We start from the raw sequence: 27,661 nt of genomic DNA on the forward strand, positions 1-27,661 counted from the left end.
GCCAACCCCTCGCGAACCGGTCGCCGACATGGCTCAGGCTGTGTCATGAACCACGTGGTAGAAGCTCGGGTGCTTTCATATCAGCGCGTGGAGGGACGACAGTGCGATTCCGGAAAGTCTTTTTCGAAGGCCGCTGACCACAATTTTTTGTCTGGAGACTTTCCCTCTTTCTTCCTTTGACGTGGATCAAGCTTTGCCGACAGCCTCAGTTGTGACCTCTCTCTCTTTTCAAATGTACGTTTGCAGTGAGTGAGCTCCTCAGCCTCGGACTTGTCACTTGTGCACCCAGTAGCTCTTTCACTTGGCAATTATATGCCATCAGTTGGGGTTTAATTTCTATTATTTATGTATACATTATGAAGACGTCCAGGAGCTCCGAACGAGTGTTTTGTGCAGATTACTTTTCCAAACACAAAAAGACTATACCAAAGCAGCGGAATTTTCGAAGTGTTGGCGAGTTGGACCTAAACTCGTTGAAGCAAATTCTTCCGCCTGACTGTTCCACCAAAGTGAGTGCGACGGACTACCTGCGCTACCATTGCTTCATGCACATCACTAAGGAGATCTCGATGCGAAGCTCAGAGCAGTGCCCTGACATATTTGTGCCAGCTGAAGAAGCAATTGAAGATCTAAATCGCAGCATACTACCTACAGATGTGTCGCCGCTGAGACAACCAAGCGTCGTAAGAAGTCGGGACAGGCCTGCCTATGTCAAGAGAAAGCAGACAGAACTGGAGCAGGTTGCTGTCAAGAATATACACTCAAGGCTACGTATTGCGTACGACAGGGACGCACCATCGGGGTCGTCCGAACCAACATGCTCCACATGCACTGAGTGGGTGGACAACTTTCGGCAGGCCTTTGAAACCGCCACCTCTCTCCGGGAACGTTGTCAACTGCTTACACTCCTGCCGTCAACACTGACGAAGAATGAGGTTCAAAAGATGATTCCACAGGCCTCAATGTACCTCATCAGTAAATCCCGAAAACTCAAGGAAAAGCATGGCGTGTGGTATGAGCCGGATCCTTACACGAGGTGCAAGGTGAGCCCTGAGAACCTGTCTGCTGCCCTAGAGTACTTCACGAAAGACGAGCTACAATGTTCGCGCCAAAGTCCCAACCAGAAGGACGTCATCTCTGTCATGCTCAACGGAGAGAAAACGTTCGTGACAAAGCGCTTCATGACACGCTCAATACGAGAGGCCTTCCGTATATACAAAGACAAGCATCCCGATTTCGGCGTTGGTCTAACGAAATTTTATTCGTTGCGCCCTAGATGGGTCCAATGTATTCCACACCAGGAAGTGTGCGTTTGTGTGCGCTGCGCCAATTATTATCTTTGTATTGCCGCTGTAGAGAACGTTACAGGCTCAACATTCAACACTGGTGAAATGAACTCGGCATTTCTGTGCGACCCAGCAACAGAACTGTGCCTTCAAGGAGACTGTAATCACTGCCCAAAAGGCCAGTTTCTTACACTCCAGGAACTTGATATCCCGGAGGATGAAGAGATTGTGCTTGCAACATGGGAGTCCGGCGACCTTGTGAAAAAAACTTTGGAACCTGAGACTTTCCTAAAAGTCATCCAAGTGACAATTGGAAGTTGGGTACTTCACAACCATATCCGGCAAACGCAAGGTAAAGCGATCTACGATGAAAAACAGTGCATGCAACGCGGGAGCATTGTCTTCCATTTTGACTTTGCTGAAAACTGGACCATCGTGCTTCCTGACGAAGTACAAGCATATCACTGGAAAAAAAAAACAAGTTTCGATATTTACATGTGTAGTGACGACAAGAAAATCTACAAACAGCTTTGCCATCATCAGTGAGGACCTGTGTCACGACGCCGCTCGCGCTTGCTTGGCTCTAGAAAAAGTGAAGGAGTGGGTTGAAGACAACGTTGCGGTATACTCGTACGTGACGTATGTAAGTGACGGCGCCGCCAGTCATTTCAAGAATCGCTACCAGCTTCACCAATTTGCAAAGGACGATTGCCCACAAGCCCAGTGGTTATTTTCTTCATCTGGACATGGGAAAAATGCATGTGACGGAGTTGGCGGACTCGTGAAGCACCAGGCCACGCTGAACAACCTGAGAGAACGTTCAGTAAGCGCAATTCAGACGGCCAGGACAATGGTGAGCGTTCTATCAAAGAAACTGAAAGGCGTGCATCTTGTATATCTGGACGAAAATGAGGTTGTTCGGTATCGTGAACAAAAAAAAGAAGAGTGGCTGACGGTGCGCGCCTTCCCTGGCATTCAGTCTTGGCACGCGTGGCGGCTCAGCAAGTCGTCAACAGAAGGGACCTGTGACGTATATGTAGCACGGACAGTCGGATCTGCTTGGAAGCAACTTTATTATATGGGTACAGCGAGGAAAACCTTAGCGTAAAGTGCCGAATTTGATTTCCCAAGGACTGCTCATTTTGAATGCAGGGGCAGCTTATTTATCACATTTTTCTTCACGGGGTATTTAACCTACTGTTTTTGTTGGTGGTTACTAATAATTTTTATCTGATCACTATAAAAAAAAAATCCCAAAATGTTATCCTCGAGCAGGATAAAATATATCGGCTTGCCACGATTCATTCATACACCGAGAGCATCGAAGCTGCTCCAGTTAGGCACTATGGCATCCGTCACCTGAAATTGTTTGTAATCGTAAATACACAGCCAACCTAAATATCTTACTATTATATCTTTGTTTTTGTGTGTGGAAGTAAAGTTATTTATTTTACTCTAGATGTAAAATATACCGGAATGTACAACTTCACACTGCATCATCTTTTCTCAAATCATTAGTCTCTAATATGATACCACTTTGTACGCTTATGTAAAATGCTGTATATAGTTTATCCTCCCTTTTACTGTGTGACCGATCGCTCTTTTTATCAATGACCTCATCTAAATAAATGTATATAAAAGATTTGTGCAAGTTTCATGAAACTGGAACTCAGAGTCACTTCTTGTATAGGACACTGCTAAGTGTAGGCTTTGAAAAAGGACCCTACTTTGGGGAGTTGTTTCTTCTTTCACAGTGCAATGATGCAACATGTTTTTAATAGAAATGAATGCCGAAATAGAGTATAACAGGGTACCCAAATTTAAAAAAAATCGAAGGTGGTGTTTTTTTTTTATTCGCATGGGAATTTTTCTTTGTTTGATTTTTTTCCCATGTTTGCCTAAATATATTGTAACTATTGTGTCACTCAGATACCTTATTTATTTTTTCAATAATAGCCATATATTAGTAAAATAATGTCTGCAAGTTATGTAATAATGATTAAATTATTTCATGAGATACAGACTTCCAAAGTTTGCCATTTGTCGTTCGAGCAGGCATGTCTGGCAATTTTTAGAAAACTAAATAAATTTTTAATAAATATTATTACTTTATATTACAAGCAAGTTGTACCCATAGTTTGTTTGTAAAAAGTTTTAAAATTCTCCTAATTTTATTGTTTTAATTATTCACTTTCAAACTTGCCCTCTCCATCAGTGCGCGTTATTGCAACTGTCCACCTCTCCCTGCCTTACGATTTTTCTTGTCTCCAAATTTTTTTTCTGGTCAAAACTAAGTGTGGATTCGTTTATACCAGACACTAGACAATGTCATATAAAAACATCAGTTGATTTAAAAATGTCGACCAGCCACCCTTTGGTCGATCTTATCTGAAAATCACCCTACTACAGAAATGACATCGCTTCGTGTAGGCCGATTATTGTAAAATTTAACTCTTATAAGGATAGGGAACTTGTGCTTTCGAAGGCACCTAAATTGAAGGGCACAAACTTTCGCTTGAGTGAAGACTTCCCCGAAGAAATTCGCGAAGCAAGTAGAGAGTTGGTTAGGTTCGCTAAAAACCAAGGACAGCCCTTCAAACTACGCCATGATAAACTTATCAAAGGAAGTTCGCGTTATTTTTTTCATCAGCAAGCCAACTGCGTCAAACCTTTTTTTTATCATAGCTAGCGGAAAAACGGCAGTCATCCCCCTCTCCTCAAGCGATACGTAACCCTTGTTTTAGAACTTTGCATTTTTCTGTTGCGAACGCGAGAAGTGTGTATGCAAAACAAGAGGAGTTATTTTCTACTGTGCAATCGAGTACAGCTGCCCCCCCCCCCCCCCCAAATCTCCTATTTTGCTGGGACTTCCACTCCCCCCTCCCCCTCGTACAGCCTTTTGTAATGGGTGCCACCCCCCCCCCCCCCCCCCCCCCGAAACAAAATCCTGGTTGCGTGTCATTATTAGTGAAACGTGGTTAGCCGAGGAAATTTCTAGCTGTGAATTGATTATTTTATTGTTCGGAAAGATCGAGCCGGAGGTAGAGGGGGAGGGTTTCTGGTGGCTATCAAAAAGAGATTGTATCTTGAAAAATGCGATATAATTTCAAGTTTCGAGGAAGTCTGGCCCGGATAAAAACACAGACTGTTTGCCTTCTGGATATTGCTTGCTATAAACCTCCCGGGATTTTGGAGTTTTCTAGTTTACTTCAAGAATGCGTTGAACAGCTTTTTAGAACTTACGCTAATGATATGTACGTGCTCGCTGGAGACTTTAATTTCCCTGATATTGTCTGGCCGGTCTTTCCTGGATCCATGCCCTTTGAAACTTTGCGCACTCTTCCAAAACAATGTCGGGACTTTGTAGATGTAACAGGTGCTTTCTCCCTGTGTCAAATGAATAATCAACCAACTCGTGGTTCTGCTGTTTTAGACCTCTTTTAGAGCGCAGCTCTTAGGCGCCCGTTTCCGGCTTGAGCGACGTCGCCGTCGCCGTCACCGTCGCCGTCGGCGTCGGCGTAACCGCGGCGACGTTTCGGTGGTGACGTTTCGGCACGTCCGCGCGGGGTCATGTGACCCCCCGGGGGGGGTCCGGAGGCCTCGTGAGTCGTGACACCCCTTGGGGGGGGGTGGGGTCAGGAGGGCCTCGTGATGCCCCTCGGGAGGGGTTAAGGGGATAACGTGGCCCCTGAGGGGGGGCCCTGACCTCCCAGAGGGGGTCACGTGACCCCACGAGGGGGTCACGTGATTCCTCCTGACCCCTGAGGGGGGTCACGTGGTCCCCTGACCTCCCTGAGGTCACGCAACCTCCGTGACGTCACGTGACTTCCGTGAGGTCACGAGGGTCACGTGACCTCACGGTTACGCCGACGCCACGCGGAGGGGGGAGCAGCATGATGAGAAGGTGAGGGGGAGGGAGGAGGGGCGACTGTGACGCCCCAAGTGGTTAAGGGCGTTTTATACTCCGTCGTAACGCCAACGAGCGCGCGCGCTCGTTCGCGCTCGTTGGCGCTGTCTGCGAACGCGGTGGCGCCGCGCTGAGCAGCTCGACGCGCGACGTCGTAGCTTGCGACGGACTTGGACATGTTCTACGTTCGACGTTCGACGTCGGCGCCGCCGACGCAGGCTATCCCAGAAGCCCTCGCGCGAATGCCTCCTTCGGGAATCCGGTTGGCGGGGTCGTCGGGGCCAGTCGGAGTGTGGTGCGAGATGCTCATTTCTGGGATCTGAACCTGCCGTTCTTGCCGTGTGTCGTGTGATGTTGTCGTGTTCCCGTGTTGGTGTGCGTATTTAACGTTCGCGCGCTTGACCGGGCGATTGTGAACGTGGACGTGGAGCGCTCCGAGGATGCGCTACCCTCGATTCTCGGTAGGCCTATCGACCTAACGAGCCGGTGGTGGTGGGCCGTGCACGTTGGGGTGCCGGCAAAAGCTGGAAGCTCGATGACGCGCCAGAGGTAGGGTTGATTAGAATTAATGATGACCTAATGTGTGTGCTATTTATAATTATGTGCTAGTCGCACTCACCGGCAGTCGTTCCCGATCGAAAAAGCGTCGTCGGATGTACGGGAACGGCGGTCACGGAAACCTCTGAACTATTTAGCCGGCCAGAAATTTTCAATTGGGCTGTCTCAGCTTGTAAACGATAGTAGCGATACGCGATGACAATCCGATTGAATCCTGTATTGTTTGTATAGACTTTGTAAAGTGCGTTACAATTTCGAACGCGTACATTGCGTAATTTAGGCATCGTCCGCTCTCTTTGGTGTCCGTTTCATAAGTCAACGTGAAACTCTACTACGATGATAACATACCGGCTACCTGTCAGAAAGAGGTTTCTGTGGAATGTCGAGTGCATAGATTTCATTGAAGCATTCTGCCGAAATCGCCGGAGTCGCTTGGCACGATTCCGGCGAACCTGCAAGCAGCAAAATTCGACGGTTATCGTTTTTTTTTTTCTTTTTGTTTATTTTGTTGACATTTGTGTGGCTTATAGGAGAAAATAAATGCTGGTTTGCACTCGTTATCACCATTATTTGCTTGTTTTTTAACTGCTAACCGCTACCCCGAGTGGTTGTTTCGAAGCGTGACATGACAACATGAAGACGAAGCACATTGACCGATTGCCTCTAGGCTAGATGGCGCAAACTACCGCCCATAGATAACCCGTAGAGACGATGCGGTTGCCACGGAGACGCGCATGCGTAAAGTGGGGCAGTTCGTCGGGGCGCGCTGGACCAGCGTTGGTCTACGCTGGACTGTAAACACCATCGTTCGGGCGCTTCTCGGCGCAACGTAGTGGCCGATGAACGTCGGTCTGCGCCGGCGCGAGTAGCGTTCGTCGACGTTGGAGTATAAACAGCCCTTTAACTTTAGAACTACACGGATGGGGACAACAAATACAATGACTCAGCGCTCGGCCGGCATAACCGAACGCGGCGTCAGCGTTCGGCTGGAGTTCGTGTTCTCCGGTGAGAGGGAGGAGGAACTCTTTTGTTTCCACTATGGCCTGGATGAAGAATGCAGCATGCATGGTCCCAGCTCAGCACAAAAGCCGAAGTGGGTCAAGCTCGAATTCTCTGAGGATAGATCCGGCACTTAACGCCACTTCGTCAATTGTTAGTATTTTTTACATTAAACTGTGCCCCGCGCTCTACTGTAGAAGATGACATGGACATGCCCATAAGGCCTGTCCGCATGTGCACAGGCCTTGTGTTGAGTAAACACCGAGCGTGGGGAAAACAAACGGGTCAGAGCGCCCCCGATAGTTCGATCTCCTGCCGAATACCTTCCTCCTCTTTAAGAGCTGCGCTCTAATTCGGCGTTACAGGGAGTTGTGACCTTTTCCCGCCTGACGGGACAGATGTGTACCAAAAGTTTGAGATTTCTTATTATCTCCTGCATGCTCCCTATCCCGGCGAAAACCTGTCGGGACACTGGTGCATTGGCTGCTTTTCCAAATCGCACCGTTTTGGCGCTGTGATCGCGCGAACACAATTGTCAAGATGGCTGAAGGCGTGTATGCGCGGGCTCTTTGATTTTTGAAACAAAAGTCACCGAAAACGCAAGTAATTTTTATTCTACATTATTGCGCGACCATATGTGCATTCACTAATAGCTTCTGAGGCAACACGTATAAATATAGAGCGCCGCCCTGCTAAATTTTTTTCAATTATAGACGAATGTTTGTTCTCTGGGACATTCATGTCCCGTCAGAACCACAAGACAAAAATGGAACGCGCTGCAGCGTTTTTCGCACCCTGAAAAAGCTTGTTTTGTTTGCCTAGTTTAGGCTTCAAATTAGGATAATGTTATTTTGTTCGGCGTTTGACGGAGATTTTAATAAATATTGTTATTACTAAATACTACCACTGTTTAGTTTTTCAGCATGGCAGCAGGTGGAAGTTCACTTAGCCGTGATGAAATCGACAAGCTCCTCTTTGAAGACCTACCTTGCGATTATTCAGCTGATGCGAATGTCGAGTCTGATTTTGATGACCCGGACAGGGAACCAGGAAGGACTAACTGCCCACGTGATCTCCAAGAGTTGCTTGACCAAGTAGGTCTGGTCGATGCCTCAGAGCCAGGGGCGGACTAGAACCAAGCAGAATCGCACAGCACAGGCGGAGTCAATAACAACCCAGCCTCTGGATACTCGTGTGTAAGTCCAGAAGAAGTAGCCGCAGTCTCTGCGTTTTCCTTTCGTCAGAAACGCTACGAGTGGCGTCGAAGGCATCACGTGACTGAGAGACCGGAGTTCAAGGAACAGGAAGGGGCTTCTGAAGACGTGTTCTGTGGTTGCTCAACACCAGTGGAATTTTTCTAGCTCTACTTCACGTGCCACTTCAAGAGGAAATATCTTTTCAGAGCAACCTCTATGCCACGCGAAAGGACATTGACCTCCAGCTGTCAACCACAGAGCTGCTTGGCTTCCTGGGCATCAATTTTTGATGGGATATCATAAACTTCCCTCTCGGAGGGACTACTGGTCAGGTTCCCCAGACCTTGGGGTGCCGTTGGTTTTAAGAACTATGTCGAGGGACAGGTACTCCAGGATACTTTCGAACTTACACCTAAACGATAATTCATTGTTATCCAGTCAGTGCAACGATAAGCTCTACAAGTTGAGGCCACTGATAGATGGGATGAATAGGCAGTTTCAACTAGCCTATGGTCTGAGACGAGAGGCCTGCGTCGACGAATCCATCATACTCTTCAAAGGAAGATCACCAATGAAGCAGTATAACCAGATAAAACCAATCAAACGCGGCTACAAGATTTGGTGCTTGGGAGACATGTCGGGCTTCATCCAGACCTTCCAGGTGTATCAAGGAAAGCAACCAGAAACATATAACCTTCAGTCTGAATTTGTGTTGGGGGGACGTGTGGTTCTTCACCTTTCTTATTGATCCTAGGAAAGAGCTACACGTTTTTCTTCGACAACTACTTCTCCTCCGTGCCACTAATGGCGAAGTTATAAATGAAAAAAAAACAAAAAAACATGTGCCTGTGCCACAATACGGAGCAACCGAAGGCACCTTCCAGAGCTTCACCCTGACAAAAGCTTGACACGGGGAGAGCACGACTTCAGAACTACAGAGGAAGAAATAACTCTCTTCAAATGGAAAGACGACAAGGTAGTCTACATTATTTCAAATACCATGGCCCTGAAGTGGGAACTGTGGAAGGAACGGAGCGAGACGGCACAAAAATAGCGGTCTCGTGCCCGACTGCGCTCTCGGACTACAACATGTTCATGGGAGGTATTGACAAGGCGGACATGCTACGGAGTATATATGGAACCGACATCAAATCGAAGAAATGGTGGCACCGTTTGGTTTCTGTTTTCCTGGACTTATGTCTTGTAAACAGCTATGTCACCTACTGTGAGTTGAACGAAAAGATCCCCTACCAGGACTACAAGCGCTCCGTTGTGATGAGACTCCTCACCATGGGACAGTCGTCTAGTCAAAAAAGCGATTCAGGTAGCAAAGACGGTGGACAGTGTCTCAAGCGGCGCGAATCCTCCTACTCAGTGTGTGCAGATGTGCGAAGGAGTAGTCTCGGCTCACATTGGTCTGTTTTTTGCGAAACACGTGGAAGGTGCGAAGTCTGCGCGCAGCGCAAGCAAGAATCACGGCCGTTCAGCAAATGCACCAGTTGCGGAGTGTTTGTCTGCATATCTAAAGAAAGGAATTGCTTTGGAGCTTTTCACGAGATTTCTCAACAACCTCGTGTTTCTTATAGGCCAGAAGTACTGACGGGACACACATGTCCCAACTCATAAAAACTGTTCTGTTAAATGAATATATATATATATATTTTTTTTTGCTTCTTGACTTTTTCAAATAGAGCCATTCCAATCATTTATTGAAAGTTTTACTACTCTGGGCAGGTGTTAAGTAGGCTCAGGTAGCAAAGGGTTAACGGCTTTTATTTTTTTTTTCACTTCTAAACCCGAATGTGTAATGGTGGTTGAGTGATCATGCGTCTGTACATGTTGAAATGACCATTTCAACATACAAATATAAACCGTTGACTAAAACAATTTTAAATTATTCCAAAGCAAATGTTGATGCGATTTGCGCAAATTTAGTCACATTTTCTACTTCATATTTAGATGACTTTGCTTCTATAGGTCTACTAATGAAAATTGGAATCTACTTAAATTCCAGTTACTTCAAATGGCAGATCTTTTTATTCATAAAGTAAACATTGAAACGTTGAAAACCCGTGGTTTTCGGCACGACTGAAAAAACTCCTCAATAAAAAAACATCGTCTCTATATAGACCTGCCAAGCTATCTAGATCCCAAGAAACATGGGAGAAATACGATCAATGTAATCTAATAACCAAGCTCGAAATAAAAAAAAAACGCAAAAAGGAAGTATTTAATGAAGACCTTGGTAACATTATGAGAACCAATCCCAAAAAGTTTTGGACTGTGGTTAATCCGAAACAAGGAAGGGAGTATTTTTCATTTTCCGATGACGTTGGAAACAAGTTGAGTCCTCTCGAGGCGTGTGAGCGGTTCAGTCGATATTTTAGTGAAGTCTTCTCGGAAGGGGAAACATGTTTCCCCTTCCGGATTACTACCCTGATTATAGTATGTGTCAGGAAATGCCTCAACTAACCATTTCTGCAACTGGTGTTTTGATACTTATTGACGAACAGCACTCAAACTCCGCTCCCGGCCCAGATAAAATTGCAATGAAACTTCTCAAACTATGCAAGCATGAGTGCCCAACCCTCCTTTCTCTGATCTTTCAACAATCCTTAGACACGGGCGAAATTCCCAATGATTGGATGCGCGCGCAGGTAATTCCAATACACAAAATAGGTTCAAAGAATGAATTTGGTAACTACAAGCCAATATCGTTAACAGGTGTCCCTAGTAAGCTCATGGAGCATATAGTATTTTTAAACGTTATGGAGAATTTATGCATCAACTTTATTTTTGTAAACCAGCACGGTTTCCGGCGATTCCACTCCAGCGAAACGCAACTTTTCGAATTCAGCATTGATATTCATGAAAATCGGCATTCCCGCTTAGAAACGCACGCCATTTTTATTGATTTATAAAAAGCTTTTGACAAAGTACTCATCACCGTCTTATGTTAAAACTTCGCTCGTTAAGAATAGACCCGTTTGCAACGAAATGGATTGCAGCCTTTCTTTCTAGCCGAAGTAATGAATACATTACTTTTATAATGTCTTCATTATGAAAGTTAAGGTTCGTCACCCCAACGCGTAAAATTCGGGCGTGCCTCAGGGAACCGTGCTTGGTCCACGACTTTTTCTGATATATGTTAACGACCTGCCTACTCGTATTCAGTCCACGATACCATTATACGCCGACGACTGTGTTTTATACCGGAAAATAGAGGGCCTGGATGACTGTACGCTTTTGCAGAGTGATCTGGTGTGTCTTGAGACGTGGTGTGAAGAGTGGCAGTTGCAAATTAACGTTTCCAAAACAAAATATCTTAACTTCAATATTAAACGCACCTCAACACAATTTCACTGCACCCCTTTAAGTGTCCCCATTGAAAATCTTCACACATATAAATATCTCGGACTTCATTTCACGCCCAGCCTTTCGTTGGAACCACATATTAACCACGTCATGGCAAAGGCTAATCAAACTTTAGGCTTTCTAAGACGTCACTTACACTTGACAGCACGGGAAACAAAACTGATTGCATACACATCTCTTCTTCGTCCCAAGTTGGAATACGCATCCCCACATCAGTCATATCTTACTGACAAGTTAGAAGCCATTCAAAACTGAGCCACCCGCTTCGTTCTCCTCAATCATACCCGTGCAATATAACAACACTAAAACAACCTAATATACCCCTTCTTGCAGACCGACGTAAAATAACACAACTAACCGCCCTTCATCACCCTGTACTATCATTCACCCTCAAAGAAAGAAAAATATTGCCCAGCTGCCAACCACGTCTCGGCATGCACAGACGACTCACAGAAACTTGAGCTCGCCACTCTTAGAACTAACATTTTCAAATATTTTCCTTTACAGTTATCTATATCAGACTGGACTTCCCTCCCTGACGACATCGTAACAGTAAAAGAGTCCATTGGATTTCCGTTCCGCAGTTGCCACTCTTTACAATATGTAAAAGAGAGCGGAAGGAGGAAAAGATTCCTAACTCTTGTTGACTTGTATCTGTATGGTTGTTTTTGCCCCCTTACGCAAAGCCCCTACCGGGTGCTATAAAGTTATATTAAATAATAATAATAATAATAATAATATTAACATCTTTATTTCCATCAATCTCGGATGAAAACCAAGATGAAAACCAAGGCACGAGGATGAAATGACATTCCATCCTCGTGATGCAAAATACATTTGCCCTTGTCGAGCTAACATATCCGTTCGACATGGAGTTAAAGCGAAGCGCTACAAGGCAGCAAACACCGCATTCGAAACATTTATAGGCAACGTCAGCTTTTAATGCTGCATGTACGACAGGCCGGTTTTGGCAGAACCATCATGTAACTGAAGAAACCTGCATATTGGTACTACTTCAGATTTCTCAACCGAAGATGTGAGCCCAAGATGAATCTAACTCAATTAAATTGTTTTCTGCAACAAAGTTAATTTCAGCTGCAGCTGTTGCAATCCATCATTTTATCCGATAGCATATGCACTACAACATAATATTCAGCCAAATTATTTTTGCGATATAAGAACCTGTAGTGTCCTTGCACAGGAAAATTGGGTCCATGTGTTTGAATATTTTGAAGTCGGTGTCCTTACTTGAGTAAAGTTTTTCTCGAAATCAAACGGGTGCGGACCGAAGTCTAAAATAAACTTTGCCTTGTAACTTCAGGTTATCCACCAAGCAGGTCGACAACGTTCTACAATCAATTTGGGAACGGGAAACCTCCGATATTTCGGACTCGGAGAATGAAGACGATGTGAACAACGTGAATGATGCGTACGAAACCGACAATGAGCAGTATGCTGGTTCATGTAGTGACAGGGACGACAACGATCCCAGCGGCACAGTCATTTGGCAAAGGCGCGTTTCGTGGAAGGCAGCAGATTCTGCACCAGCAAACGACGTGCCTGCTTTCGAAACTAGGTGTGTATTTTCGGAAAATAGATCGGAGTTCTCGCATGTTGACTACTACAAGCAGCGTATATGCAGATGACAATATGCTCGAAAAAGCTGAGAAAACAAACAAGAGAATTCTGAGGGAGCGTGGAACCATAGCTAAAGTCACTGACCATGAAGTTAAGCAGTTATTGGGTTGTTCAATGTTAAGTCGGGTGATTGACTATCCAAGAATACGATTTTCTTGGAAGAGCTTGACTGTTAGTTCAGTTGCTGACATTATGTCACGAGATCGGTTTTTCTTACTGAAATTTCACCTGTGCTGCCAACTTGACGATGACGTAAGTGATGACGATAAGAAAAGAGAGAGACTTTGGAGGATAGTGACTTTCGTCGAGATGGTGCGAAAGAGCTGCTTGGGCTTAAAAAGGGCCCAACTGCTTTTGTGTGGATGAGCAAATGATCTCATTTTCACGGCGCTGCCGTATGAAGCAATACATTCCTAACAAACCGAACCCCGTGGGCCTGAAAAAAACTTTGTTCTCGCAGGAAAGGACGGGCTGATTTATGACTTTGTAATTTACAAAGGCAAAGATACGTTTTCAAACGTTGACCTTGGCGTATCAGGCTACTCGGTCGAGAAGCTGTTTAAGAGAGTGCCTGCGTCTTCCACGCTTTACATTTACCGTTGGTTTTCTTCGGTCCGTTTGTTGGACGAGCTCACGAAGAAGGACATTTTCGGCACCAGCACTCTGATAAAGAACAGAATGCCAAAAGAGGCCCATTTCACAAATGACAGGGATCTGTTGAAGAAATCACGGGGCACTTCGCAGGAGCTGCTGCGACAAGACAGCACGCCGGCATGCACGAAATGAGTTGACAAAAAGACAATTATGATGCTGTCGCCTGCCTTTGAAGTGGAGTCTGAAGATGAGTGAAAAAGGTGGTGCAAAAAAGAGAAAACGTTTCTGGATGTCCCGCACCCATCCGTCAGGAAGAAGTACAATGAAAATAGGGATGATGTGCACTAAACTGACCGAATGCTTGCCCTGTATGCTCAAAGAAGCCGTACCATGGCCGGGCTGGAAGCGCGCGCTCTCTTTTGCTTCTTAAGGCCTTTGCAATTGCCGGGGATTCAATGGCATTTTTTCTCCGCATGTAGTTCACTTGCTTGCCGCCAGAGGCGCAACCACCTTACCCCACTTCACTCCACCCGGAGAGTCCCTTCGAGCTGCTTCACGCTGGTGTTCGAGCTTCGTAGGTTGTTGTTTTGGCAACGGTTTATTGAACTTCGCTCCGATTTAAGTCACTTTACAGCGTACAAATATGCACGAAGTTCTGCAACTTCTCATTGCACCCTATCTTGAAGATGCGCCAATCCAAAGTGGCTTAGAGGGCATTGACAAGAGGCACTCAAAGCGCTTGGCTGGTTTAATTTGCAACAAGTTCCTCAGAATGCGTCTGATTAACCATGCAAAGACTATCACGGACAGAAACAAAAATCAGCTGGATATGTGCACAAGCCCTCGAGGAAGCACTTTAGGCTGTTATATGCACTGTGCGAAAATTGTACAGACTACTACACCCTCGTCTAGAGCAGCTGACCGACTTCATGTGCGGCCTATGAAATGATGATTCAGACCACGGCAATAGATAAATTGGGCCTGCTTACATTTCACGAGAGTGTACGAATTATTTATCATTTAAAGTTCCTCCACGTAGAAGGGGTTCGTCTCCTCCTGTTCCTGAGTTGCAACAGAAGTCCTGGAGGTAAAGGCGAGTATAGTTTTTCCGCAATTGCATTCGCTGTCTCTACTTACTACTTTTTACTCCCGAATCTCTCGGAGATGTGCGCCAAATATTCACAATTTTGGGTTCATCAAAAGCGTATTAGATGGTGGCTGAGGGTCTAAACGTAAGGATCAGGTGTCAAAGGTTTTAAAAATCTCGGCCGCAAGTTGCGACAGCGCTGAGATACACTGTCAGGCGCGCTCTGTGTAAATGGCGAAGGGTAGCCCAGGGTAGGGAGGCTCAAGTGAGGGTGGGTGCAACCGCTAGATCGGCGATCACGGGACATGGACGCCATTTAATTGCTAAATTTTGCTGGGAGTCTATGGGGCAAAGGGTCGTTTTCTTTCCTAACTCGGGTCATAAAAGACCATTAAGGTGCTTGAATAATTTACACAAGGTATAAATGATTACTTTTCCATAGCCACCAGTTTTGTTGCGATAGCTTAAGTATTTTTTTGACGCGAAAAATGGTAAATTCCGCCATTTTGGACGTTGCTGCTTGTCTGGCAACTTTGCTTTCTCCGCTCGACGTTTGCAATTCTCGGAGCGAGAAGGAAGCGAGAGAGGCCGCGCCAAGGCGCTCGTTGCTTGAAATGGGAGGCGAGAGGAGGAAAGGCGCATGGAGCAACAGAGTTGCAACAGAGCGGGCGCCTGCTCTCGTGCAGGCAACACTGGCGCATATCCTTTCTCGAATCCTCTCCCTCAGGCGCCGCCATTAAATTGCGAACGCTCTCCAGGTTTTGAGTTGCGCCCACCCTCACTACAGCCTCCCTAGCCCAGGGGCAGGGGTGGCCAAGATACTTCGAAATTGTATCTTCGATACCGATACTCGATACCCTCGAAAATTGTATTTGAGATACCGATACAAGATACAGATGCAAAACTAATCTCCGATACAGATACTGAATACTGTATTTTAGATACCTCGATATATCGCTAAAACCTCATCCGAAGTACTTTAAAATGGGTGTATCTTATTGCTTTAGATTAATTAACAAAGGTATTAGTTGAATTCATGTGTTTGTTATATTGCGTCTTTTTTTCGAACGTTTACACAAACGTACAAACCTCCGTAAAAATATTGCAGCCAAGAGAGCAGCGAGGTATAAAAATACACGCTATTTCAAATCCACAGAATCTACCAAACCAAAACGTTCCATCTATAATTGAGTTTTAGTCTCCGGAAGTTTTTTTCAGAAACACGGACTATGTGGTGTTAACGAGTTATAGTAGATCGTGTTTTCAGGGAAAGATATTTGTATTGGGAGCTCGCGCTGCCACATCGAAGCATGCTCTGAAGCGCGCGCATGGAGTGGTGTCGATCCAATGAAAACGATATACTGAAACTCCCTACTGTCGCTGTCGGGGGCTGAAGCTCGAAAAACAAATACAGGCATTGAAAGAATCAGGAGAGCGTCTTGGTGAAACATTCATGAGGAGGATTTAGAACGCAAGTAAGAAGAAGGGACACACAGAAATATGAGACAGACATGGCAGTCGGTGTCTGTCTCGTTTTCATATTAGTCCCTTGAGTTTACTTGCGTTCTGAACCCTCAAGAAGTGACAGACACTTTTAGATAGATGTACAAGTATAGGCAGCAATTTAGCACCATGTTTTGCGTCTTTTCGTTCTGGTCGCTTTATTGTAATATTGTCGCGCAAGAGCTTGCTGCCGTTTTTGCCGCCCTGGCGGTTGAAAAACCCTTCGGTCACAATGGCACCCGTGGGACCGCAGCCTTAAGCAGAAGCATTTGCTCAAAACGCCGGTCTGAAAGTCCGCCGCGATGCGGGCGTAAGGTTAGCGACGCGAAGGAGAACAGCCGTTCTACAGGAGCCGAGGAGCACGTTGGGGTGTTGTATCTAATGAAGGCGCTTCTCAGAGAAGGGTATGAGCGGAGCATATCGAATTCAACTCGAGGTTCTTGCAGGTAGCTCTCAGGAACTCAAGTTTGACTTGATCTTCCTGACAACTGGGGCTCGTGCCGCAGTGGGCTTCAAAAGAAAACTATGCATCAGCCGATACGTCAGAGGCTGCAGAGGTTGATGGCGCGCACGCCAAAGGACGCGTGGTATGCTTGGTTGCATTTACAAAGTCAATTACAACTTTTTCTGTGAGTTGCTGGCCATGCTCGCGGACATCTTGAGGTTCTCGTGACAACCACCGCAACTTAAAGTAAGGGTGAAGAACGGCAGCAACAGTCGCATCATTTGCACTTGGTTTCATTCGCAGAAGCTCGTCAAATCTGCGAATGAACCCAGATGTAACCGCATCCAAAAGTGGTCTGCAGTAGACGAAGTCCATACCAGCCTTCTCCTGAAGCTTTGATTTAACGGTAAAAAGCGTTGGCAGCAGCTCCCCGAAGAAGCAATCGGACTGCGCTTGGAGTCCCGTCAGAGCGGAGGCGATGGGCTGCAGGATCTCACAGTACTCGGCAATAAATGCTAAGTCTCTTTCTTGGAATTTTTGCAGATTTAGTCCATCGCAGACATCTCGCAGTTTATCCTCCGAGCGAAGGAGGTCTTTCATGCTGTCATACAATGAATTCCAGCGTGTTACGCATGGCGTCTTCAGAGAATGCCCTAGGATGTCCACAATAACTTCACGCGACTTGGGTCTTCGAACGCAGTTCCATGGAGCTGAACACTTTCACATGACCGATGTGTTAGCACGTTCAAAGGACGGTGTCGACAAGGCTGCCTTCGCATCTGAAGTTGCCACAAGACTCAGCCTGTGACATGCGCATCGAAGATGACGAGGCAAGTTGATTTCAGCATCGTCCAGGTTGTCGGGTTCGACCATAATTTCAAAGGACAAGCCGGCGGCGACATCATCTGCCAGTTAAAAAAGGAACACATTTAGCCGAAATACTTAAAACAGCACTCAAGATTACATGTTTGGAAACATTTTACGGTGAATAACACATATTCATAGAAACTAAAAGAAAAACAGTTGTGCAATAATCAAAAACACTCTCGTTTGCATTAGCTCCAGTGGCTTCATCTTCAATTATTTGTATTGCGTATCAAAAGAACAATTATATGTATCACAAAAATTAACCAAGTCAGCTGCACCAGACAAGAGGAAAATTAGAATCGGTGCATAACATGACGGATATTTTTCACACTTCTTGCATTTGTAATCGCACGTTACCCACTTGGGTTTAGGTTATTGAGACAGACGTAAATCAGTTTTTAAAAAATCTGAAAAAATGTTTGATAATAAGTACAGCATTACCCTTACCCTGGTCAGTAATCTCAGAACAAAAGCCGAACTCCCTGAAGGCTTTGGCGAAGTTGCTGGCGTTGTCTGTGACCGTGGCTACGACCTTCTCCCGCGAGATGTCGAAGGACTGCCTAATGTCTTCCAGCATTTCTGCTATCCTGTCGTACGTGTGGCTTCCAGGAAACCTCCTGCAGGCCAGTGCGAGCGACCTCCGAGAAAGGGTGTCAGCATCGATCTAAATAAATATACAAATATTATCATTCATTAGTTACTTAATCATGATTTTCCACAACTTCTACTTTTTAATACAGAATATGTTATAGGAATGGCCTCAGGCACTTCCGGCGACGCCTTCTAGGTAACGAAGGTGTGGAACACGAAAATTGAAATATAAAAGACACCGGCAGCGCTCCGATACGAACCATGCGTCCCTCAGATTATGAATCCGATGTCTTAAACACTGAACTACTAGGGACTTTTTTTACGAATCTCTGACCCTCATACTGTGAATCCGATGTCTTAACCACTGTACTACCGCTCTATGAGGAAACCATATGCTTCGATTCACCTTATACGTGGGCGAAGCATAAAATCTACGTGACCTACGCGTTCCACTCCCGCTCGAGCGCTACTTTTGGCAGGGCTTTCTTCCGGAGACGCTGTTTCCAGCAAGCTGATGGAAGCTCCCCAAAATAATGCGTACACATTCTGTGTTACCACTGCCTTTGCCACGGTAGTGAAGGAAAGGGACACATTTTGTTTTATTCAAAACACAAAGCGCTTACCCAATGAACCGTGACACCCATGAAGCTACGATGGTGAGTGGACCAGATGTCAGCTGTGGTTGCAACATAGCTTTGACCAGACAACTTCTCTCGCGCGTCATCCAGAAACTTTTCCCATTCCTCATCAATTCGCCGACCTAGGGAGCGTCGCGATATCACACTAGTCCCTGGGCACAAGCCTAAAATGGAAAAAGAGACAATGTACAATTATAATGCAGTCTGATTTCGCATAGAATTGAAAGCTCACCTGTTACAAGCTGTATGAAGCCTGGCTCTTCGACTGTCGATAATGAATGCAACCCATCCACAACGAACTTGACGATCAGACTGTCTACTTTAGGCTGAGTCAGTTGACTCCCGGGAGAGCAAAACAGTTTCGTTTGGCGCATTTTGTCAGCAGGGGCGTCGGCCTTTCTCTTGACTGCTTGTTTTCTCCACCCTTCTTTGTACTCATCGAACCTTCTTAGCTCTTGTGGATGCACGCGCTGAAACAAAATAAGTATCGATTAATTATATAGCCGCCACACAAGTAATATCACACAAAGCGTACTTCCGTAAGCTATGCAAATGCACCGTTTTGATACATAAGACAGCACTGAAAAATTAGATACATATAGATGCACTCTGTTCGACTCAATGCATTTCTTGGCATGTTACAAGCAAACAAAAAATCTAATTTATGTTGATTCTGCACCTACCTTTAAGTGAAGCTTGAAATTCGAGGTTGACGAGTAGGCGCCACAGATGGTCGCTTTACAAAACGAACAGGCAGCCTTTACTCTGTCGTCTCTAGATGAAATCACGCTAAAATACTTCCCGTCCAAGATGGCACAGCGAGGAGTATTGTCGTTGTCTGCCATTGCTAGCCCGTCGACGCGGCAGAACAAATAACTTTCAACTCCAAGACTGGGACTGCGAAGTGCGCACCATACCGTCGGAAATATCAAGTGAAGTTCCGCGGAAAAGAAAACCAGGGACAGAGCTCAGCCTGGCCGCCTAGCGTTTTGCAGACGGCGCCCTCCTGTCTGGCTCTGCTTTGAAAAACGCGCGCAGCGCCGCTAGCGGAGGAGCTGGCGTTCGACTGTGAGGCGCGTTCAGCAGCCTGCGGCGCCTTTTCGCATGCCAAGCTGTGGCGGCGGAAGCGCGCACGGACGAAACTTTTGCTTTTTGAGCCGATAAGTTGAGGGTGACGTTGCATGAGTACTGGGGTAGACCTAAAAAGGGCTTCTAGCTGTTCTCCCCTTCTTATAAATTGAGTTTCAGTCGTTATTAGGGGTAATTTCTCTAGTTGCGGCCAAAAAAAGGAGTTGGAGCAATTTTCCGAAAAACAAGACGGCCTTCACCTTGATTGCTCTGGGTGGGAAATTTATTTCGCTCGTCGCTGTAAACCTAGGACTGCTGGAACGATGATATTTGGAGGCGAGTGAGATGTTCACCAAGTTTGTGCACGAAGAGTGCTAAGTGCTAAGTTTCTTTAAGACAACAGGTGTGAAAGTTAGGTTTCTAATGAATAAAGAAATAAAGCTGTACGGGATATCCAATATTCGACCCAAAATGTTGTGTTATAGCGGGCTGTGTAAAGCGCAGATTTGGGCACACAGGTGCTTGGTCTTGAAAGTAACATGACACAGCACTTATTATACAAAAAAAAAAAAAAGGTGGCATAGGGAAACCAGGTGAAAATTTGGTTTGGGCGGCGTAACTCAATGGGAACCGGTTTTGACCATAAAAAGGCTGTCAAGAGAATATCACTGGTTGGGGGAGGTGGAGACTTTAGAGGTAGGAAGGGACTAGTGGACTGTACTTACAATTGAAACAACTTTACGAAAGGTGGTTCCAAAGCCGAGAAAACAAAGTTGTCGGCCAAAACACGGTTCGCCCGCCAAGGGCTTTTGCGGCCTGCTGTTATGTAATAACCTGTTGCGCGAGGTGCTGATTTTCGGCGCACAGGTACTTTTACATGACCGTCACTTGGCACAACACTGATTATAACAAAAAGAGTTGGCATAGCGAAACCAGGTGGAAATTTAGTTTGGGCGGCGTAACTAAATGGGAACTGTCTTTGACCGTCAAAGGCTGTCAGATAATACCACTCACACTTTACAGGTAGGAAGGGACCAGTGGACGATAATTCCAGTTCGAACCACTTTGCAATAGGTGGCTATAAAGCCGAGAAAAAAAAATTGTTGTCTACAGAACTCGGGGCGTCAGCGTTTCCACATCCAAAAGGAGGCTGATCAACAAAGAAAGCACACCACATAAACTTCCATACTCTAACGTCGATTCTCCAGTGGTTCCGAGTTTCATTGTTGTTTTCTTTAGATTTATATTTGTCACTTTTTTTACCGTTCGAATCTTTCTTCATGAAGTACAGATTGCGTGCCATGCTTGTTCGGAAATATCATCGACACGGATGATGGGGACGAAACTTCTTTGGAGGGCATTCCTCCAACGAAATTGGCACTGCATACCCGCGAGTGTGGGATGGCGTTTCAGTTCGTCCCATCGGCGCTAACAGATGTAGGCGTTACTGATACGAAAACAAACGCAGAGCGCAAAGCGGCAGTGTAGCTAGAATATGTCAGCCGTGCCGACACAGTGGCAGACATGATCGGGAGACCAAATTTCTAGCGTCGTACGGCACGGCTCCATCGTTGTCCATTTTCAACAAAACATCGGCGAGGTGAAAAACTGTGAAACTTTGTCTCCACGAGATGCGACGCATAGCTATTGAAGCACTTAATGACGCAGTACAGGCAGCAAGCACTTCATGCTGCTGCACCCAGCGCAACCGCACCACTCCGACTTCAATGCGTACCAACGTACGCGGCTTGGTTTCGGTTTCGTTTTCTCTGGGGTTCTCACTGCCTATATAACTTCGGTACCGGCCGCGCGGCGGCGCGCCAGTCGCGTCGCACGGAGTGTTACACGCACAAAAAAAGGACAATGCCCGTGCAGAGATTGCGAAACCGCTCGACTTTCTTTCGATCGTGTTTCTTTGTTTGTTGTTTTAGCCGCGGACACAAGATTTGTTTACTTGATGTTGTCTTTTCGGAGGCCTTCTATGCTCTAGCTTCCCCTGAACAAGAGTGAAAGAAAACGCAGCTTCCATTTAGAAGCGCACTTTTGCAAGTATCGGGTATTTTTACAATACACGATACTTTCAAAAAGTATCTTCGATACCGATACTTCGATACATGTTTTTCTGGCAAGCGATACCAGATACAAGATACTCAACTGTATCGAAAGATAGTATCGAAGATACATGTATCTTCGATACTGCCCAGCTCTGCCCAGGGGTGAGGTGACAGCGCCCCATGCGAATAGACTTCTTCCAAAACTGACGCGCCCCAGAGCGGCGAAATACGACTCAGTGCACTCTGGGGACTAGTTGGCCACTCAGTTTCGGTTTCGATTGCGCAGCTTCATCTCATGCTATCACGCCGCGGCCGAACGCACTGCTTGCGTTTTCGATTATCTCACTTTTCACGAATGGACAATACACTCATTCTCGAGCGATATAAAACGAAGACCGGGGCACTTTCCCTGGTTCCCGAAACGCCGGATATTGTGCCTGTGTATGCAAACGTAGTAAGACGTGGCTTAGTCACCTCACCCCACGAGTGCATCTTTGAGCTCAATGTCAGTAATCCCGTCTAGTACCAGTGAGCTAGAACTGAAATTCGGTCACCCTGAGCCCTACACGTATTTTGTTTGCCAACCATCCGCTTCTTGTTACTTCACTGGGCGAAAAGCAAGCCGCATCCTCACAGGAGTTTTAAAGTTAAGCCCAGCATTGGCGCATGAACTTTTAAGGAAACGCAATAAATTCGACCTCACTACTGCACAAAAGTTACTATGATGTGCCTTTCTCGTGTCATCACATATCTCACACTCAGATTTTATGCTGATAGAAGATTAAGTTTTCGCAAACGCTGATATCGTCTAGCTACGACGGAGGTCCTAACAAGCATCCCCTACTCCTCGCTAAGCCTTTTTGGACGAGCTTTTAATTACGCCCGAGATCTGTGCCTGAACGGTGTGTCTGAAATTATCTCGGCATACTCAGTCAGGAGGAAAGCGAACACATAACAAATATTTTGGCCATTAGCAACCGTCAAATGCGCTTTGAATAATTTCATTCGTTTGGCGCACCGCATAGGGTTTCATGCCCGTCCGGCACACTTCCGGCGAACGGTGCGACATTCTTCGCACAAGGGCTCGACTTTTCCTTTCTTAAAGCGGTGTGTATGTGCGAATGTGCCTACATGATTACAGGATAACTTTATGCGCATAAGCGATTTTGAATATTAGTGGAATGGAAGCAGGTGGGTGACTTGACTTTGTGCAGTGCTGCGGGGCAGTACAGATAAGAGATGAGAAGTGTGTTCAAACGCAGCTTTTCAATGGCGAATTTGAGTTTTACCTCGCGTACTCAGGCGTATTAAAAAGAAACAGCAATTGCAAAAAGTTATATTTTGTCTATGGACGCACGAAACAAACATACTTCCTGATCAACAACAGTAATGTAAAGGCGCGAGCTCGATGCATGCATACTTATTGCAATTGCTACAGCTTGTCGGTTCGTACACATGCAAGATCCCCGAGCTTCGTAGCGTCGAGATTCCCAGCACTGGCTCGTCCACATACCTCGAAACGCTAACAGAAAGGCTCAAGTACAAAAATACAACAAGCATGTTAAGGGGTACTCCGGCGATTTTTTGAGCTACCTTAACTAACTATATTTTCGGACTCCGTGGCCTTTACCCTGTACTCCGTGGCCTTTACCCTTTACCCTTTATACTATTTAGTATCGCGAAATTAATAATAGTTATTGCGAAATTGGCAAATGAAAATGATGCAAAAACCAACATTCAAATATACCCACCCTTTTCAGTGCCGTGACGTCAGTGGAAGGCAAGCTTGCCAGTCGGGCGAGCAGTCTAAAAAATAGAATATGCCAATCATTTCTTCCGTGCTGGAGCGCGGGGACTGGAGCGAGCTTCCAAAGCACTCATTTGACACAATGAACCTGCTTCGAATCAGTTGAGAACAAATTCTACAGTCCAAAGAGTGAACCCCTGCACTTCCAATGACGTCACTTTTTCATTGTTGCCAGTAGAGACTTTCAGTTCAAAAAACACGGTGAGGACCAAAATTGTAAATTCAATAACTTTGTGAAAAAAAATTATTTTGACCTAATATTTGGGATACTATTTTGGCGATGTTGTTTGGCGAGTTTAGCGAAATTTCAAGCAAATCGGGGACATGAAGAAATCGGCGGAGTACCCCTTTAAGACAAGCTATATACGTCTCGGGCTTTTGCTAAAGCTTCGAGGTCTGGCCGTTTAGGTTAGTTTAGAGACCACAAATGACGCTCTCGGGACCAGAAAACATGAGATAACGGCCGTTTATAGTCCAAGCTCTGTGTATCATCTCTTGTCGACGTGTCAATCGAAACCGAAACCATGCCACTCTCCTCCCTGGCCAACTAGTTCCCAGTGTGCAACGCGCGCCGTGTTGCACGCAGGGATTTATGGAAGTAGTTGATTGCGGCGGAAGGTGGCGATTGCCCCAATTGCAAAGGCCGTAAGCAGAGAAAGAGAGCGCGCGCTTCCAGTCCGGCCGTGGCCGTACAAACAGGTGGACACTGCAGGCACAATGCTTCACACGTCTTATCTTGCTTGCATCAACAGCTGGCTTCAGTACAGAGTAGACAAAAAAACAGAGGGAATAAATGACCGCATCTCCACGTGGTGAATGATGTTGATCGGGGCGAAGCTGTGGTGGTGCTTGTCTGCGTAGGCGCTGAGTCGCAGCTTGCCGAGCCTTTCGTTCGTTTTCATCCATGTCAGAAAGAGAATGTGTGGCATGGAACGTGGTTATATACGTATTTGAGCATTTGACCGCAGCGCCCTCTCGTCTATAAACGTTGAGCCAATGCATGCAAAGTTTAACGAGATTATATACGCATTTGAGCGGCAGCGCCCTCTCCTGTATAGACGTTGAGCGGCTACATGCAACGTTTTATCCATGACAGAAACCCCAGCTCTTGAGTTACTACCACATCTCAGAGCCCCCTACTCGTCCCGCAGTCGTGGCCCAGTGGTTAAGGCGATGGACTAGAAATCGATTGGAGTCTCCCCGCAGTTTTTTACCCTGTCGACTGCGCAAACAGTTTTTTTTGCATCATTTTTTCTTCTTACATCATTTTTTTTTCTTACACGAGCACTTAATCACGTGCTCACGTGCTCGTGAGCACATGAGCACGGGAGCTCACGAGCACGATCACGACCACGACCACCAGCAAGATCGATGTGAGCACGGACGCCGGACGGGCAAGGCCAGACCCTAAAGGGGTATTCACACGAGGGAGAAATCCCGGGGATTTCTCCCCGGCACGCGCGCATCACGAGATGAAAACGCGAGGCTTTTGCACATCGCAAAGCCTGTCGTTTTCGTCGTGGGATGCGCGTGCCGGGGAGAAATCCCCGGGATTTCTCCCTCGTGTGAATACCCCTTAAGGAGCTTCGCCCCTAAAAAAAAAAACATTCTTGACTACCTTGATTTTAAGATTTCCGAGGCTGAGGCATTGCTATGGGAGAAGAGGAGCCCTCATTCTCAAGACGACGAAAGTTACACGAACACCGGGGCAAGGAAGATGTCTACTCAAGACGACGAAGACGGCATAAACAACGCGCCAAGAAAAAGGCGAAATGCTCTACCATCGAAACATTTTTGCAATCAAGACGCACTTCATTTCCCAGGGAAGAACGACCTTCAAAGTGGAGGAAGGTGCCGAAACGCTGGCTGCAGCAAGAAGGCACGCCACCGATGCGCTCAGTGCAACGTTTACCTTTGCATAGAAGTTGGCAGAAACTGCTTCTATGAATTTCATTCGTGAATGAAGTCGTAAGACAATTAAGTTGGCGACTTAATTTACTAGTGTGAGGTGTGAAGAACATACCAAACTTGCTTATGTTGTATTTTGAGTGCCTAAAAAAAAGTGAAAGCCGTTTAGAACTTCCTCTAATGCCGAATTTGAGCGCAGCTCTTGAGGAGGAGGATGGAAGGGTACTGAGGGGAGGGTATACCCCTCCTCCGTCCTCCTCACCCCCTGAGGTCACGTGACCTGGGGGTGGGTTCAAGTGACCTCAGGGGGGTTATGTGACGTCAGGGGGAGGGGTCACGTGACCTCGCGGGGGGGGGGGGGGTTACGTGACCCCACGGTTACGCCGACGCCGACGCCGACGCCGACGGCGCTCAAGCCGGAAATGGGCGCCTAAAAGCTGCGCTCTAAAAACTAATAAATTAATTTATTTCTTCTTTTCTCAAAAGCGCAGCCTGGAAGCAGTTATTTACCGGCCCTTTCCGACTGCAGAAAAATGCACAAAATTTCTAGCCATGCCTAAGGATGGACCCAGTGTACCTGCAGGGGGATAAGTAGTTAAATGTAGTTAGTCACTGCGCACATTAAAAATAATATGGGGCCGGGGGGGAAGGGGGGGGGGGGTTCCGGGGAACACGACAGTATATGTATAACAGCTTGGTCATAGTTATTTTATTAGGGCATTACTCTCGGGTCTGAAGAGAGGGCAGAGAAGAGAGGGCAGAGAAACAGGGCCTCCGGACACAGGGCGACCGCCTGTAGCGCAGACGTCACGGGCGTTTCAGGTTTCCCCCTTTGGCATTGGACGCCTAAAATATCCCTATTTTGGGTGAAGTTTCCCTCACTTCGCAAAATTTCCCTCCATCGAGACTCCCGTCTCGATGGTCGCTCACGGCTGCGATGAAGTCAGTCTTGTTTTCTGCTTTGCCTGTCGAGGTGGCGTCCGATCCAATTACTTATTAGATTAATCTCATCGTTGTACGGAACATCAGAAACTCCAAAGAGACAAGCCTTCATATTGTTACTAACGCATAGTTGCAAGGGTAGTCAAGTTCCTTTGCACGTTCGGCGTGTGGTTTGCGTGTTTGTGCGGATTGTGTCATGTAATTTCTTCGAGTGACGGAACGACAAGTTCAGACTGATGACTCTCATCACCCCGAGGATATGCTGGTGCTGCCTTTGGACAACGCTGCAAGATAAAGCGGCCTAGCAATATTAGCCTCGCTTTCCTTCGGCATCTGGTTCCGTAACACGAATTTGTTAAACCCTTATTTGATAATAGATTTTGGTTTTATGCTTGTTCAGAATTACTTTTTCCTTAAATATGGGCCCCTAGTGTTTTCAGTCGGTTGATCTAATTTTTCAACGTCGAGATTTTTTTTTCTGCTTTATATTTTTTGTTATAGTATAGCTGTTCTTGTGTTTTGTTTGGCCTTTACGCGTTGGTAATGCAGCGCTATACCTCAAAAATCGTAGGGAGTTGTGTGCTGTGAGGAAGCTTCTAAATTTGTTGCGCCACAACAACGATGACAGTAGAACAGCGAGCCACTACCACGCCCGTATTCCTCTAAATGAAGCCTACTCCGTTTTGAAAAATGACAATGCAGGCGTACCCGTCTTATATGAACAGCGCCTCCCTAATCGTTGCCTGAGCGTCCGTACTACCAAGCTCACCCTGCGTCATTTGGGGAAGGGAAGTGCCGTTGAACCCCCCCCCCTCCCCCCCCCCCCCCCCCGCACGAAATAAAATCCTAGCTACGCCACTGTAGCCTATGCTTGGGTATCTTTTTAGCAATCTTTAGGCAAGCTTTTATTTAACATAAAAAGATAAGACAGATGTTCGCACCGTACAGCGTTCTTAGCAGCAGAGAGGGAAAACCAACATGTGGTTCCACCGTCACTGTATTTATTGTTGGTTGGCATTGCCAAGCAGTGCCAACCGGTTGTTTAATTGCCAAGCAGTGCATAGTATGCCTTAAGCTGATGAAACCATTAATGAATAAAATTAATGTAAACCAAGAATTTTCCTTGGTAAGTGTGCAATCCGCAACTTCTGGCTTTAATTAGTAATTCCTGAACATTTGCTTACAGATGGCGCAGTTA

The 27,661-nt window shown here is 46.2% G+C and overlaps 1 protein-coding gene and 1 pseudogene across 1 annotated transcript; one reads left to right on the top strand and one right to left on the bottom strand.

Moving 5' to 3' along the window:
- The first annotated feature begins 12,743 nt into the window (after positions 1 to 12,743).
- Positions 12,744 to 13,745, top strand: LOC115325048. Its single transcript, XM_029985752.2, has 2 exons — positions 12,744 to 13,271; positions 13,425 to 13,745. Exons 1-2 carry the CDS (start codon positions 12,744 to 12,746, stop codon positions 13,743 to 13,745), a joined length of 849 nt encoding a protein of 282 aa, XP_029841612.2.
- Positions 13,746 to 16,370: 2,625 nt separating this feature from the next.
- Positions 16,371 to 19,529, bottom strand: LOC120837092 (annotated as a pseudogene).
- Positions 19,530 to 27,661: the final 8,132 nt, after the last annotated feature.

This window comes from Ixodes scapularis, unplaced genomic scaffold, assembly GCF_016920785.2.
Source record: "Ixodes scapularis isolate PalLabHiFi unplaced genomic scaffold, ASM1692078v2 PGA_scaffold1__304_contigs__length_218370807, whole genome shotgun sequence".
Classification (NCBI taxonomy): Eukaryota; Metazoa; Arthropoda; class Arachnida; order Ixodida; family Ixodidae; genus Ixodes; species Ixodes scapularis.